At 41.6% G+C, this 17425-nt stretch overlaps 2 protein-coding genes across 10 annotated transcripts in view; both read right to left on the reverse strand.

Annotated features, from left to right (window-relative positions):
- Positions 1–6458, reverse strand: part of LOC113126050 (regulator of G-protein signaling 6-like) — a 30720-nt gene extending 24262 nt beyond the window's left edge. For all 3 annotated transcript variants that reach the window (XM_026299833.1, XM_026299824.1, XM_026299813.1), the window contains exon 1: positions 6369–6458. In XM_026299833.1, coding sequence (XP_026155618.1) covers positions 6369–6458 — 90 coding nt within the window. The remainder of the gene's footprint in view (positions 1–6368) is intronic.
- Positions 6459–11906: 5448 nt separating this feature from the next.
- LOC113128550 (signal-induced proliferation-associated 1-like protein 1) overlaps positions 11907–17425 on the reverse strand; it is a 32270-nt gene continuing 26751 nt past the window's right edge. For 5 of the 7 annotated variants that reach the window (XM_026304020.2, XM_026303969.2, XM_026303977.2 and 2 more), the window contains 8 exons: positions 16935–17159; positions 16161–16323; positions 15630–15831; positions 15235–15384; positions 14920–15037; positions 14549–14627; positions 13862–13974; positions 11907–12132 (listed from right to left, as the gene is read on the reverse strand). In XM_026304020.2, the coding sequence (XP_026159805.1) occupies positions 12099–12132; positions 13862–13974; positions 14549–14627; positions 14920–15037; positions 15235–15384; positions 15630–15831; positions 16161–16323; positions 16935–17159 (1084 nt within the window). In that variant the 3' untranslated portion in view covers positions 11907–12098. Of the gene's footprint in view, positions 12133–13347; positions 13975–14548; positions 14628–14919; positions 15038–15234; positions 15385–15629; positions 15832–16160; positions 16324–16934; positions 17160–17425 lie in introns of those variants that run through there. The other 2 variants (XM_026304012.1, XM_026304002.1) reach the window with 2 other exon arrangements.

Here is a 17425-nt window from a genome sequence, read left to right on the forward strand (position 1 = left end):
AAGTCAGAGTTAGTTGTAAAAGAAGAAGTGCAGAGCAGCACAGATTACAAAGGCAAGGTCAAGTTTTGCAATAAGATGCACACATCAATCTGAAAAGCTATTGTACTGCACTCAACAACCAGCTTACAGATTCCATTTCATTTACCCATCATCTGTCTAATTCAGTCACCATGAACAGAAACTTAGTTTTCAGTCTTTATAAATAAAGACCTATGGCTTATCGTGCTCATATACCACAAGTGCTAATTATCCAGTGAGCCACTTTAATAACCTGCTCTGTGCTCGTCAGCCTTGACACTGTTCACGCAAGCAGCTAAAGAGCTAAATACGCTGCTAAGGGTTTACATTGGTCAGGTGATCAGAAACATGAGTCCACAAATGTATGCAAAGTTTTTGAAGATAAAAACTCACAAATGCAAATGCTTATTAACACATTTGCTGGATCTGTAATTAGGCAAATTTTAGCTTAAAACTTTGCCACTAAAACACTAAAAAGGTGATGGTGTATCATTCACAGCTTGTTTTGCAGGCCCATAGACAGATAAAGACATGAACTAGCTCCTTTTAGAGAAATATTCCAGTCCTGTTCATTTGAAGATGAACAGCCGCTTTAAGCACAGTTGATGGTGCTATTTTAATTGACTCCCCCATGGATTTTTGGGCTTAATCCTACTTTGTAAATATAATCTACTCAGTTGATGTCACCTTTCATGCCCCTACTTGTCTCAGTGTTTACTTTGGCAACATCATGGCTGACAAAGCATGGCTCCCTCTGGCCAACTCAATCCGACTTTCTACTCCTTTATGAGTCCAGCCTGATATCCTCTTGTTTCCTGGCTAGACTCATGAGGGGCAGGTATTATTACAGAGTGCAATACAAGCATGTAACTATTATCCCCATAGCTGTGAATACAGTTTGTTATGAAAAAAAAGGGTTTAAACCATGTGGGACTGTACACGCTTGTTTGCTTTTTGTATTTCTTTTTTTACTAACTGGGCATGTCAGCACTACCGCAGTGCTACAGTTTTTCCCTGAGAGTCACTGCTGTCAAACATGTCAGCGTGTCACCCTGAGGCACTGAGCACCAGCGGTTTTAAACTTACTACTGTCAGAGGCGGTTCCAATAATCCATTAGTATTTACTGTACATAATCACACAAGAGTTTATTCTTTAGCAGCATCATCAACAACAGTGTAACAGACCCACAGTTTCCTCGCTGATGCTATTATGGAGTTAATGGGGGTTTTATCCTCTCTGAGTAAACTGCTGTAATTATATACATATTTCCAGTATTTTCATGTCATCTATTCTGTAGGAGTGCAACGAACTCCCTCAGTGGAGTGACGCTGAGGGTGTTCAGAGTACAGTAGGAGGTATTTAAGACATACTCCATCTCTAGTGTGACTAGTCTAAGCAGCCTTTTCAGCCTGTGATAAGTGGGAGGCTCAGGGGGAGTTAGAGAGGGGATTTAGAAGTAGGGCACAATGGGGCTAGTTCACCAAGCTCCCAGTTAAAATCACCCTAAGCATGTATATGACAGTTTATGCTCCAGTCCCAGTAAGAAGCACAGGGACACTTTCTGCATTATTAAATGTGCTCCTTTAAGAGCACACTGCCAACAATGTGCAAACAGGGAGGGAGACCAGAAGAGGCAGTGGCACAGGGAGGACTTTCCTCACTGGAGAAAAGCCTTTTATTTCTGTCACAGCAATTCTCAATGGATGAGGTGAATAATGCTGTCAACACACTGCTCAAGCTGCCAAAACACTGTGAATTATTATCCAATTATGATTTGTTTTACAGTGGATTTCCAGGAATGTCATGTGTTGGTCCTTCTGCTTTACTGGAAAGAAAAGAAAAGCCAACACATCAAACAGAGTTTGGTTATATAAGAGATAAGGCTTTGCACTGTTACTGTTGTTTTATCTTATTGACCCAACGAGGAAAGCAACCCACACTGGCACTTAGCATACAGGCACACAGGCTTCAGCATGACCCTGATAGTTCAGCCCATACCAGCGCCTCAGATAAAGGCTCCAGTGGTGCTAGTGGAGACGGTGTTAAAACAGTCGTAGAAGATAAAGCACTGGGAGAACTCGTCCCTGCAGCTGCAGAGGTGATATCCAGAGCAGGACGGTGCTATCTTAAGTGTATACAGGAACAGTGGCACATAGATGCCTGAGATGGAGGTTATCCTTAAAAGAGGAGAGATATATCCCCCTTGGGTCCACGAGAGAATTCAGACAGACGAGAGAGTGTGACTAACGGCAGCAGCAGCAGGACGAAGCAGAAGCAGAGAAACTGCCTTCTGACCAGCAACAGCATCAACTACAACTTCAACTACAGCGCTTCAGACCGCTTGACCTTTTGAACCCAAGCAGCTGTCAGTCCCTGCTGTGGTAGGCGAATGGACGATGTATCTTTTTGTGCCACCCAGAGATAGAGTCAGTGTTTAACTGGCAGTGTAATAGCTCTAATCTTACACATATTTACAGTTTTTCCATATCATCCATACCAACTCCCTCTGTGTCATGTCTCTAAAATACCCAACAAAACCCAACTGGCTGACAGGCACTGATGTAGAACAGCTACAGCAGTGCCTGTCAGCCAGGCAGGTGGTTAAAGTTAGCACTGGTAATATATCGCTAGTTAAATTCAACTTGTGTCCAGTCTGAAAGAGTGACACAGGTGTGATAACTCATGCTAGTCACCCTTCCACTGTCATACTTGATCACAACACATTAAAGTTCATGCAACTGCATATTTAAAGAGCTGGTCAGCTTACTTACAGATATGGTGCTTTGTTAAGACATCAGAGTCACCCCCATTTGTCCTTTTCCTCTCTAGTCCTCCCCTTTTCACATTTGGAAGCACTTACATGGATAAAAATACCAAGGGATGATAAAAAACTGTGCTGGATATGAATAAAGGAATGAGAGGATGTGACATCTTAGATGGCCAGATATTTTTCAGAAGACTGAAGACTGAAGACTTGAAATGAGCTTTAATTATTAATTAGTAAGAAGCAAACGAAATGCTGAGAAAAGGAAGAGAGGGGGAGACAAAGAAAGGGAGGAAAGTAATAAAAAAAAAAATAAGAAAACTGAGAGTCACTGTAATTGTTCCTGCCTACAGTGGTGAAGCGGTCACTGTATAATGAGATGAGGAACAAAATAAGAGGTGAAATTGTACTATTAACTAATACCAATCCAGTTTTAAATAAAGTGGAACAGACTCACTATCTTAATGGATGTAAAACAGGCTGCACATCCCACTGCGGTTCTTGGTGCCCCATCTCCCTCACACCACCCTCCCTCCACTAACTACATTCAATTCAGCCCCACAGCTCTGCCTACCTGCTTACCATTCAGGTACCGTGTCTTTATCATTGTTAAACACCAAGGCAGCAGCAGCCCATTACTGCTGATTTGCTTTACATGAATAACAATGCTTAAAAAATGTGAAAGTTAAAATACAAAATGCTTCAAATAGTTGAGCATACAATAGACAGCAGAGAGGAGGAGCAGAGCAGCAGAGTGGGTTCAAGACCACAGCTCCCAGTGAGTCCAGCACAAACACCAGTCGAGGTTTACAGCATAAACAGCAGGCAGAAGACAACAAGAAACTAGTCTTAGTTATTATCTCTGTTCTCAACAGAAATAATAATAGTACACTAACTGAAGTAAATACAGAAATATAATTTAATAAGAAGATGATATAACATGACCAAACTGTATAAACATAAGAAATGTGAAAGGTTTGTATGAACGTGCCAAGAATGATGCCACTAACATTTCATGGCCTGAATTAAAGATTGGGGCGATGTACTGTAACACAAATGTTTAACTCTTCCTGGGCAGTAGGACAGGACAGTCCTTCATCAGTAATTAGCTGCACAAGTCAAAAGTGTGACCCCATCAGAGTTCAGAAGACTCACAGAGTGTGGATTGGAGAAGACACACATGTATTTAAGGTTGAGAGAGGTTTGCTATTAATAGTTACTGAGCTTTACCCCAACAGAGCAGCAAAGTGGCTTCACTCCTCAGTTTAAATGCATTTCCCAGCACAGTAGTGCTTCTCAACATGGTTTATTTTTTGTGTGTCTCATGGTGCCAGTCCTATTCATCTGGCTGCCACATTCTGTCTGCTGAGCATGCCAAACCCAGTAAGGACAAAAACAACAAGAACAGGTAGTGAGCATTCAGCCAGCATGATGCGTGTGCGTGGCTTTTGGTGTGTGCCCATTTGCAGTACATGTGTAATCTACTTCAGATAGACAAACTTTTCTCCACAAGTTCTTGATGCAATGAGATGTTATGCAGTTATTGGATTGTTTTGCTTCACTTCCTATTTCTGTAGGTGGAGAGAGACATACCTAGATAGTACTGCAGCACCTAGAACGCGTCTGAGCATCATAGTGCTAAACGCATCACATTCTCCTTGCCTAACTGTCATCATAATGAACTTCTGCCTCTTTGCAAGCAGCACCTTCACACTGCACCGGGGTGCCCATCACTGAGCACGGAGGCCATGGGCACCTCCATCATGTGGCCTACTTTACATCCTCAGCTGGTGAGTGGCACTCACAAGAATTATAAGAAAATAATAAAGTATAGCAATTCAATCAAAGTCTGCATACTACATTAGAACACAGCAAGCATGCCAAATATTATAGTAAGACTATTATTAGGTCTTGGATTATTAATCTGTTTTATGTATATCTTATCCAGCTACATTTCATCCTAAGCTTTTTTCTTTAAAGCATTCAAATAAAACCAAATAAAATCCAATTCAAAGCAAAAAAAAAAAAAAAAAAACAGTCACTCTCAGACTCATCTGTCTGTTGTCACTGTGTATGAATAAATCATGAAATGATGAATACTACCTCAGGCAGCATCCTGACAAGCAAAAACTAGCCTCTTAAATGTGTTGCCTCCAGGCATGTGTAAAGTTACATAATGAAGCTGTAGTGTGAAATCCATGAAGATCCCCAGTATTACATGCAACTACAGTATGTAGGTACAGTATGTTCTCTCTGCAGCGTGACAGCTTCTGAGAATACATTGAGGATGATGACAAAACTGCATAAACAATGAATATATTAACCATGCAGAACTGGCACACAAACACACACACACACAGCTTAGACCCGCACAACACAAATATCGAGGCTTCAGCGAGGGGAGCTGTTAGTCTAAAAACTGCCACACAAATATTTTATATATGATCTGATTATTTATTGTTATTCCCAGGTTCCTGGCAGACACTCTAAGAGACTGGAAATGCCCACTGCTTCACTAACAGGTTGAGTGTTTACAGTAGACAAGTAAATTGTTGCTGGCAATGCACTTCCACTTCCCCTCATGCTGCCAACTGCTTACGTGTGACGTGTAACTGCTGGAACATCAACATGAGAAGTAGCGTGAGAGTTTCTTTAAGTTTCTGGGTAAAAAGGAAATCCTGACAGGTTTTCCAGGTGAGCTGCAGAATACAGGTGTTTATTAACAAAAATTGAGAAAGATACTGAAATTCTTCTATATGCCACCGAGCTCTAAGCTCTACAGTGGCACACAGTTAACAGTGTGACTAAAAAGGAAATTTTACTGACTGATGCAGTCACTGCCTACAATTATTTCACATCCTGTCTCGCCCATTCTTCCACTAATCTGTTTTTTTTCTTTTCACTATATTAATGGACAATCATTAGGAGCAGGATGAAACAACAGATTTGGGACCGTGGGACACAGTCCATCAACTGCAGCCTGCTTATAGCTCACTTTATACTGTAATCAAGACAGCAGCCTTGGCAGGGGCAGTGGATCTCATGGGTTAAGCCTGATCAAACGTGGACTGTCACAATTCAGTAATTGAAAGAAAAACTCCAGCCCTTGAGAATCAGTCACTTTCTCCCAACACCAGCGAACATCCATGTAATTAGCCACCAATATTGCTCACCCTCTCCAGTCCAACAGCAGATACTGAAAGTGAGGCACCATGGGGACAAAGTAATTACCCTTGACACCGAAAGCACCTCTCACTGTCCCAACCATCACTGATGGGATTGAGAGCTTATTAAACAATGGAAAGCTAAAGTTTGCCAGGCTAGTGATGGATACAATGGAAGAAAAAGGTCCTGACAGGAGAGGACGACTGAGAAAGAGAGCAAGAGTTCAGTTTGTTCCAAGATGGTTGAAAGAGAGGCTTCTTGAAACCTCAGTCAGTCTGACAGGGAAACATGTGTGTGGTAGAAACACACTGTTACAGACCAGTGGGCTGTCAGGAGCCTGTCTATGGGTCATCGCCTCTCCGCGAATGTCTCTCCCATCATATAACTCAGATACTTTAGCATACACATTGTCAGCCTTGCCTTTCTGTAGACGATCATATTGGGGGAGTCCTCCTCTGGATCAGTGGTGCCAGTGCCTCCCTGCTCCCTGTCTCTGGACCCCTCCGCCATTTTCACTCAGTCCTGTCAAAGAAACAAATGCATCACATGAACACAGAAATGGACATCCACCGGATAGTGGAAGAACACAAAATGATGATTTGATGAAATTCCTTCATCTTTTATCATCATGACATTCAGCTGCCAAAATCCATGCTGCTGTCTCCAAAAAGGACATCTGTCACACTACAGACAGATAAAAACCCAAGCAGCCTGATGCAGGGTGAACATTAACTAAGCTACAATGTCAAATCATGAACATGCAATAACAGTACTGTATACAAGAAATCTCAGAGGATAGTTCTGCAGCTGACAGGGACTAATGTGGCATCCATCCAATTTCTATTATCTATTGTTTATTCCTCTTTAGGGTCACAGGGATCAGCTGGAGCCTGTCCCAGCTGTCTTTGGGTGAAAGGCAGGGGTACACCCTGGACAGGTCACCAGTCCATCACAGGGCCACATAGAGACAAACAAACTCACACTCACTCCTATGGGCAATTTAGAGTCACCACTGTGGCATAGTACAAATAATTTAATAAACTAAGTGAAATTGAAAGGTATTTGAAATTATGAAAATAATATATTGTATATATCTGCATTTTAAGTTAGTTGTAACATCTGCACGTTACATGTCACTGATGTTGGAAAACAGTAAAATTCAATTCAATTTATTTATCACAATACAATCTCATGTCACTTTCCAAAAAAAAAAAAAAACTGTAGCACATAAATGGTTGAAGTAAATGCAGCAGCTAAATATCATAGACAAACATTTGAAATTAAGCCAAAAGTAAAAAATAAACTAGTTAAATTGTTCAAAAAAAGAAGGTGTAAATATTCAAAAAAGTTATCTAAAAGTAATTCGATAAATAATTACCAAAAAATTGAAAAAAGTTTTTTGATATAATAGCATCAAATAACATCCAGTTAAAATCAATTCTACACATCTGAAATGTGGCTACAGGGATACAACAGGTTAAAACATTTTAAAAAACGCTGGAAAGCACTGCAGTGCTGCATATCAACCCAGTGGAGTCAGGAAGGCTGTAACAGCACAGATGTGTCTACAAATGTCGCAAATATGACTGTGAGGTTGATTACTCATATTTCTTAAAAAAAAAAAAAACACCTCACTTTTGTTTTTTTTTTTTGCTAAGCATTAGTAAGTGTTGACTCCATTAACATCAATCATATGATGGCTGCCTGTCTCTGCCCCCCCCTCCACTCCAGCTTTAGGTTTTGAGAGCTGCTGTTAAAGGATTTATTTACAACCTCCACACAGTCCCCATCACTTCCTCTGGGCTATCTCCCCTCTCCCTCCCTTTCACTCTCTCCGGAGAATTAATTCTGCTTAACCAAGGATTTCCATAACCTATGCTGACAACTGGGCTTCGATGAGCCCCTTTAGCCCCATTTGCCCTTTGCCATTGAAGTCTCCTGTGTGTATTAAATTGGTTAAACCATGTGTTAGTCCTTTAATTACGCAGAGGATAGAAAGTTGAGAAGGTGGATTACACAGTTTGACACATTCCAATGCTACTTGTAAAATACAAATTGCGTCAGAATAAAGATGCCATTAAAAAATAATCATAATAATAATCACACAGTTCACTGGGTGTCACTACTCACTGTAACAGCTATTGGTGTTTGAAAAGACCCATGATGAACTGTTTAGTGGAGAAAATTTAGATGATACAGACACATTTCATGGCTGGCACACATGAGTAGGTACAATATTAAACCTTTATATGTTAACTAAATTAGTAACACTGCATCTTGCCAAGGGCCAGCTGCTGGCAGGGGATTTAGAGTAGTTGAATTATGTAATTGTATCTGTACAATGTTACAAGTTTGAACAACTGCAGATAACGGCCGTCGTGGCGAGAGGGGGAAAATTGAAATGATTAAAATTCAGCATGCCACCAGTTTGCACAACAGCAAACATGAAGGTGGCTTTGTCACCGCAGTTGAACGCTTTAATCACAGTGCATGGTGACACGCATGAGTGAATAAGTAATCATCCGCTCTCGTCTCACTGTTTGCTATAGCCACTAGAAGTGCAGAGGGTAGCACTCCCGACCGGCTAACACATCTGTGCTCTTTTTAGAGTCTGAGCACATTAGACAGCTAATCTTTGCACCCGCCTCAAGGGCCATATAGAAAAGCAGGCAGTATGGATTACATAGCACCTGCCTAAAGAAAACAATACTCTGCCAATTGGTCCCCTGTGGACAGGAAGCTGTAATTCTAGTTAAAAACCTCTTTCCAAGTGAGCTGCCCAAGCATGCAAATGAAAGTCCACACAAGGCCCATCCAGGATGTTTAGTAAAAGCTTGTGTCAAGGCGAAATAGATACTGTAGAATCCGGTCACTGACGGCTGCTTAAAGACAGCCAGAGAGGACCAACATGTCCTTACGTATGGTACCAGAGTGTGTCTCTTCACTTCCTCAAATTTAAATACACAATTTATGAAGAGACAAACTCAGGAGGACATTGCACACACAGACATATATACACACTCACAAGGTAAAACCCCATGCAATGACTCAAATAAACAAGCATCCAGATGCCCATTTAACTGACTGAAGAAACCAGCAAAGAGTTCACACACCAACACCCACAAAACAAGCCATGCTCCACATATGCACAGAACCAAATTGTGATTTGTGAATCCCAAAGCCCTGTTCACTCTTAGCAGGCGAACAGCCTAGTGCAACGCAACATCTGTGACACCTGACAGTTGCCGTAACTAAAGCCTTTATTACCTTAGAAACAAAATAATGCCTGGTCCACTCTGCTCCCCCGGTTGGCTCCCCCTTAGCAACAAGCAGCAGGCAGGTTCATGGTATAATTGTCAGAGGGGGAGAGAAGGGGAAGAGACACGGGAAGGAAAGCAGTGAAGCAGCTAGAGAGAGAGAGTGAGAGAGACAGAGAGAGAAGCTGGCTGGTTACTGCAGTAGTCCTCTATTCCACCTCCTCCTCCTCTTCTTCTTCTTCTTCTCTCTTCACCAGCGCTGCCTTGCCCCGGCAGTTCAGATCCTCACATGTGTACACCTCGTTCATCCCCCCTCTCTCCCTGTCTGCATGTGCTCCAGTCTGAACGAGAGAGTGAGTGAGTGTGTGTGTGTGTGTGAGGGAGAGAGAGAGTGAGAGAGAAGTGAGGGAGGGTGATGCTCTGCAACAGAAAGGGACAGATCAAGTTGGAAAGAGGGGGGTGAAGGAAATAGAGAGCATATAAAAAGGAAAATAGAGGGATGAGAAAGATGGGCAGAGAGACAGTGTGAGAGTCTGCACGAGACAGCGAGTGTGTGTGTGTGTGCGCGTGTGTGTGTGTGAGAGAGAGAGAGAGAGAGAGAGAGAGAGAGAGAGCGAGCTGTGGCTGCACAGAGAAGAGAAAAGGAGGACAGAGAGACTCTCACTGCAGCAGCGCCCACTGATGCTGAAAATATGAAACATTTCATTAGGAAGATATTGAAATGCTAATATAAAACAAGTTACTGCTACTGAGCACAAACAGATGCAGACTGTATATTCCAGATTCCTTAAGGAAACAATTTCCATCCAAACCTCATGCTTGACAGCTTCTCATTGCCAGTTTTCTTAAATAGTCTATCCAAAGTTAGACATATTTCCAGAACTTATATTTATATACTTATCTATACCACCAATTAATTCTCTTTTTGTGCTCCAGGGTGACAAACATGTACTCCAGCTCTTCCACTCTTGCGTGTCTGTGTTGTCCTCCTTCCTCTCTCTTCATGGAAACTCTGGAATCGTTGAAGCTTAAATGGCAGCCCGACCGAATGAACCTTTTTTTTCCCCTGCAATAAATGAGATCCCAAAAGCCCCTGGGGAAGGTTCTCCAGAAATACATGGAATGGCCAATTTGTGAATGCATGCCTGCACAGCGAACACACACTGAGACAGAGCCACACACATACGTATGTTTGTGGTGACAGAACCAGTTCACCAGTTATCAAAAGAACTATCTTGTTTGCTTTTGATCACCGAGTGCTGTTCCATCTCTCAGCAATGTGTTGACATCTAAGCTCTGCGGAGGCTTCTGCGTTGCTTCGGTAGTGTGCCTCAGACATTACTTACACACAGAAAAGACCTGGAATGCTGGATTTATCAAGCTGAACAGATGAAAAGCCCAATTCTCGTTATTACAAGTACAATTTGTTCGGTACATTTCTTCAGGCAAAAAAGCAGATTCAAAATTGAACAAATAAAAACTGCTGTTCTCAGTAAATGTGGTAACCAAGGGAGACCGAGGTCACACACAGACACGAGTGGCTCGTCTGTGAAACCATTCGACGGCCCATAGTGCTTACCCCACACATTTCTCTTCTCACATTCCACTCTCCTTACCATATTACATCCACATTATTAGATCTCTGCTATCATAACTGTAATATCTACCTCTCTGTGCATCTGTCTTATCACCATATGACATAACCACCCATCCTCACTGATTACAACAAACTACACACAGGACCCCGTTGACCTGCTATTAGCATATCTTCCTGTCCTATGAGCTGCTCTGGCATTAAGGAGCACCATCAACAAGGTGACAGACAAACAGGGACTTCTCTAATCTGCTTTAAGGGGGCCAGCCCAGCTTTAATCTGCGTTAATGCTAAATTATTGAACAGCCTGTTCACAGCCACAAATGCCAGAGAGCAACACTACACACAGCAGCACAGAGATGCAGCATATATCGAGAGTGACTGCAGAGACGTGCTTGACAAATACATACAGGGATATCACCAGAATATCACCGTTAGCTTTTAGGCAGCACGGTGGGGTAGTGATTGGTGCTGTTGTCACAGCAAAAAGGTTCCTGGTTGGAAAACCTAGCAGGGACCTGTGTGGGTTTTCTCCAGGTACTCTGGTTTCCTCCCACAGTCCAAAAACATGTATGTCAGGTTGATTGGTGACTCTAAATTGCCCATAGGAGTGAGTGTGAGTGTGTGAGGTTGTTTGTCTCTATGTGGCCCTGTGATGGACTGGTGACCTGTCCAGGGTGTACCCCTGCCTTCCACCCAAAGAGAGCTGGGATAGGCTCCAGCAGATCCCTGTGACCCTAAATAGGAATAAGTGGGTATGGATGATGGATGGATGAAAAGACCAAACATGAATTTATTCCTGATTCCAAAAACATCTTTGCAGTTGCCATAACTAATTTCTTGGATCTCTAGTTGTCCACGCTATTACCTGGGCCTCTTTCAGGTTGTCCTCCTCCATCAATAGGTCCCATCAGACTCTGTCCAGGACACTGCCTTGCGACTCATGCCTAAGTGGAAAAACAGCAGTTCTGCGTTAGTCACAATACAACAACAGGCAGCTACATCCTGTCAGGTCACTGACAAGTATGCACTTACTCTGAAACCACCTTAGGTTGTCCCAGGTTGAGTACATTATATCTATAAAAAAGACCACTCCACAAGACAAAGTGTAATTCAACAAAATATCTTTAATAGATATAAACATTTTTTTACACATCACAGCTCAATGGAAACAGAACCACATGCTGTCACACATGTTAAGAATGAAGGTGCAGGGGCGATCTGCTGTGCTAGGGCCCTGGGACTCTTCGTTTGAGTCTGGCTCATACTCTTTGTCCTGACTCATCCCCTCTTTGTCTCTCATATTGTTCCTTTCAGATTGCTCCACAATATCCTAGCCAACAAAGCAGAAATACATCAAGAATCATCTTAAAAAATAAGAATGAAGGTGCAAATTCATATGATTATCAAATTCTCCATATGTACAGTTCCACAGCATCTGAGTACAAAAGGAAACAGTTACAGTATGAGGTTTAAATAAGGACTTTGGTCATTACTGACCAAATTTAATTTGGGCTTACAAGCAGATTTACATACAACATAAACCAGTGGCTGGAATTTCAGGATTTATACAATATCTTACTATGCAATAATTTATTGAATAGTACCGATTTAATCCATTAATAGAATTAAAGAGCAGATTGAGGCTTTTTAGCATGCTATGGATGGGGAGGGGGGCAATTACATGTAGCGTTTTACATGTTGTCAACACTAGGTGGCTCTGTCAATCAATCCACTCAATCCAAGGCTAAAAAAAAACTGTAAACACTTAAAAAGACACATTAAGTATTAGTTTTCCAGATCAAACATTTGCCTCGTCCTGTTGAAAACGGTTATGAATTAAATGATATATATTTTCTCATACAGGCGACTAAACGTTGTAAGTAAAATTATCTCTGAATGCATATGGCTGATTTTCTTTTCTTAGCCACCATCTTTGTCATAAATACTCTTTACATTTAGTATCATATCAAGGGGAGGAGTGAGAAAATAAATGTTAACATATATCATATATTTACAATAATCTGAATCTGTGACAATGACCTGTCAATCTTTATGTCACTCTTATTAGGATGTGTTTTTACAATATAAGCTGTATTCTTTCCTAGCTTGTGACCAGTAGTCCTATACAATTTTACCTTTTTTTAAATCCTCCAGGAAAAAAAAAACATTTGTTTCACTTACATAATGTTATTACATAAGCAATACAGACAGGTACTGTACATCACCTTACACTGTTTACAGTATGTGCTATGCAAAGGCTGCTTGTCTGTCTGTGTACATTTACCCACACTGCTAGTGAACAGTGTCTTACAGGAGGTGAATCTACCCATCATCTCACTGAGCTTCTTTTCCTTTAGTCAGTAATAAAATATAATCAGTGCTGCGAGCTTTGAATTGGGAAGATGGGGGAATATCTAAACAGCAATTAATTTACAACACGATGAACTGACAGTTCATTCTTGGAAAGTGTCAATCTCTATCAGAGAAATACAGGGATATTTTCCACCAACTCTTGCATGGGATGAACACATTTTAAACTGTGCTGGAGCTCTTTAATTGGAAATCTATTCACATGTAACTAGGTTAGCTGAGGGGCTAAACTGGGACAGTGATTTTAAATCCCTTTAGGTTAATTTCAACATCTTGCTGTCTCTGACATGCAGGAAAACCAACAATCCATTAAAATGGACACAAAGCATCTTATCATTTGCGAAATCTTAAAGAAGGGAGTGCATGCTGATCAAAACTGTCGCACAGGAACACCACTGCTCTTTTCCTCTGTCTCTTCTTTCTTGTAATGATTTGTCTTTCATGGCGATTATCACAGATCTGTAAGGCTGAAGAAGGATGGCATGTTAAGTCCATGTTGGCACTAGTTTGTAAAGGCCAAAGAGAAATGGATAATGTTAATATATATTTTTTTTACTACAGGTAATCCTGTTGTGTGTACAACACAGAACAACCAAGTTTCAGATCAGCTTGAATAATGGTCAAATTCCTAATGTAGTGCAGTCAGCAGCATTGTGCATCAGTTCATGTCAATGGTGTTGAAAACCCACTCAGTGAACTTCTTGAGCTTGGCTGAGGCGCTGTAGGACTCCTCCAGGAGACGCTGGTTGTCCTCACGCAGGCTCTGAATCTGAGCCTGCAGTGATGCCTTCGCATCTTTCTCCTGGATGTGAGAGAGAGACACAGTTTTTATCAAGTTATTACATAAAGCACGTCTCATGATATCTGATGTCACCAAAAAGTACGAGAAAAAACACCACATGAGCAATGTGATGTAAGGTTTGTACCTTCTGTTTTTTCTCTTTATCTCTATTTGTGACAAGGAAAAACTCATGGCATTAAAAAAAGAGACTTCAATTATTCAAATCCTTGTCATAAAACAGCGAATGAAGAACATTTAATCAATTACAAGACAAAGCACTGTGAAAATGTAATTCAGTTTTTCAACTGTTCAGTTTGATAGCAACTGCTTGAAAGATAACTAGCTGCTATTTTAATGTAACTAAACATTCATTTTTGCCATCAAAATGATTAATGAAATGTATAATGCTTTGTCACAGTTGTCAGTGTTTGTTACTGATGTTGTAAATAAATTTGTGACATTGACAAATTTGCAGAAGCATCAGCATTGTATTTTATTTTTATTACAGTTTTACTGATTTCTTGTTCATGGCTTCTTTAATGTCTATAGTGTCTTACAGAAGAAGAGTTCTCAGTCTAATTGAGCCATAACTCACTTTCTTCAGGTCTTCCTGTAGTGCCTTTACCATTGACTCCAGCTGGCTGACCTTTCCCATCAGGCAGGCTGGAGTCTCTCTGTGAAAAGGTACAGCCAGGACATTAGCTGGGACAAACACTGGAAGAGTAAAGCATTGGTTGAAGAAGTTGTGTTCTGTCATTTCCAAACGACATTTAAGCAGGTTATTAATCCAACCAAAGGCTGCACCTGCTAATCTTTACTGATCGGTCAACCAGAGGAGGACTAATTAGTGATATCAGCTGCAGTAGTTCTTTGGATTGAAATCTGCTGGGTTTTTCATGGCACAAAGCTGGACGTCAGTGGATTAAAGCAAACACTGGTCCCAAGCCATGACCTAAGGCCTCTTACCCAGGCGAGGGCTGTCTCAGCGGGGCTGCCTGAGGCTCAGCCTGCTGGGGGCTGGTTGCTACTGCACTCTCAGCCATGGAGCTTTCCTCTTGGGCTGCTAGGAAGACCAACCTCTGCTCTGAATGAAAAAACAGCAAAAGGCTATTATTAGACCTGAAGAGAGAACCACCACAGACTAACACTGTCCTCTACTGGTGAGGACAGTGATGACAGTTGAGTTGAAATGCATCATCCTCTGGTGAAAAGTAATACAAGTAATTAACCTTTACTTCCAATTATTTTCTGGGAGGAAATGAAAACATGACATGTGCCTACCCTCAAAGGCCTTGGCTGCATCTACCAGGTGGGCCCAGTCCAGCGGGCCATCTGCCCCAGCGTCAGGCAGGGGCATGAGGACAGGCTCCTGCAGCTGCTGCCTCTTCCTCTCCTGCTCTAGTTCTGAGCTCTGAGGGGCTGAAAGGTCTCCTGGGAAAGAGAAACAGTGAAGTAAAATACACTGGAGACACTTTGAATCTGCAAAAAACAGATAAACTTTGCAACAAAAAAACAATGCTTCATTCAAATTGACATTGTAGACAATAAATGGAACTTTTGGAAGTGTCTAGATCCAATTTCATTACCTTTGCTATAACTACAAACAAAGGCCCACACCACAATATGTATCACACTCCCACCTCCTCTATGTTCAGCTATAAATACTGAAGATTCACCCAGGGATTTGTGTGATGCTCGTCGGCTTGGTCCGTTGCGGGTGGTGGGTGAGCGTGGCATGGTGGAGCAGCTGAACAGAAGGTCTGTGGGTGTGTCACGCTGGCCACTGGAGGGCGGCTCCCTCTGCCCACTGTAGATACTCTCATCTGACAGTGTCCTCTGGAGGGAGCGACGACTGGGCAGTGGGCCCGGAAACAACGGCTTCACATAGACAAGAAGTTGCAGGACTCAGGTAATTATTATCCATTACTTCAACTGTTTGTCTTTTAACTTTATCTAGGTGGACAATTACATTATCCATTACTATCAGCTAGCCTTAACTACTTTAATTAAAAAAAACTTATATCTAACTAATCAGTATTTCCTTTTGGGCAGTAAAAGTTTCTGGTATCTCTTATCTCATTTGACATCTCTGCTTGCTTTCATACTGGTGAGTTATAAATGACTCAGTTTAATATATTTTTAAAAATCAAACACTAATTTAAGATGATCATTATTATAGATCATTAGGCTACAGTCTTTCTCATTACCTTCTCTTCACATGTAGTTGGTGGAGGACTGTCAAGTGTTATGAGCTTTTTCAAATCTTCTTCCAAGCTGGACTTGGCAGTGTGCCGCTGGGGTGACTGGGAGCCCCGGAGATTGGCCCTGAGCTGCGGCTGACCACCCAATAGACCATCACTCTGGTGCCGTCTGGCGGTAAGAGCAAAACCAAACTCAGACACTAATTAAGAGACACTGCATAAAAATAAAAGTGACGAGTGTGGTAGCCTGGAAATTACCAAAGCATGCCTTTGAGTAGAGGACAGCAGTTCAAAGTCGCACACAAGATGGGAAAAATTGTGACTGATAAGAAACTGCAGCTGTTCTTTTGACATGCCCTTTAACCCTCACCATTTAATTTCTTCACCAAGTGGTTTGCTGAGGAGAAGCTATAACTGCAGTTTTCATCATGCAAAAATGATGTATTGATTCTTTGGCCTAAAAACAAAGATAAGATGTGTTGCCTAGAATAAATAAAAATAATTCCCCTATCTTGTTAGTCATTAAAAAAAAAAAAAAAACTCAAAACCCAGCTACACCACAAGGGGGCAGTGTTGACCACACGAAAAGAAACAATATTGGTGAGCAGTCACTGGGATAAAATGACAAAATATTCCTTCCTTCCCCTCGTCTCTTCCACATTAACACTTCACAGCAGGATACATTTCTATACAATGATAACCCAGTCATAACATAATGCACCGTGTGAGACACTAGTTTTAAACATTTACAGATGTTAGTAAAAACTATTCCCATCTTACTTGCGAGTGCTGCCAAAGTCCACAGAGTTGACGGTTCCCCCAGGTTTCCTCCAGCCAATCAGGTATTTTGAGGTTGCTCCCTGACGAGGGTAGAAGCTCTTGGTTCCTGGGGACTGGGGGTTTTGGGATGTGGGTGATGTGACTGGAGCTGTTGCCTCCTCCTGTGGAGACATGGGGCCACAGCCCTGACCCATCGGGCTCCCCGAGTGACCAGAACTCAGTGTGCTGGAAGAAAGTGTGTCACAGAAAACAAAGTTGTCAAAAACTTCTAAAAAAAACACAAGCACCAAGAGCAGTGTTGCCGCCATGGCAAAATTGGCAGCACAATGTAATTCATTTGTTTGTCATTTTGGTCTTGGTTCAAGTGGCATGATTGATGAAACATCAGTATCTTCAATTTGACTGACAATGAACTGTCCCAGATGGACACTTTTATTTCAAACTGTCATAAATATTATGACAGTTGCAATAATACTGTTTGCATACAGAGC

The sequence above is a fragment of the Mastacembelus armatus genome, chromosome 22, assembly GCF_900324485.2.
Source record: "Mastacembelus armatus chromosome 22, fMasArm1.2, whole genome shotgun sequence".
Lineage (NCBI taxonomy): Eukaryota > Metazoa > Chordata > Actinopteri > Synbranchiformes > Mastacembelidae > Mastacembelus > Mastacembelus armatus.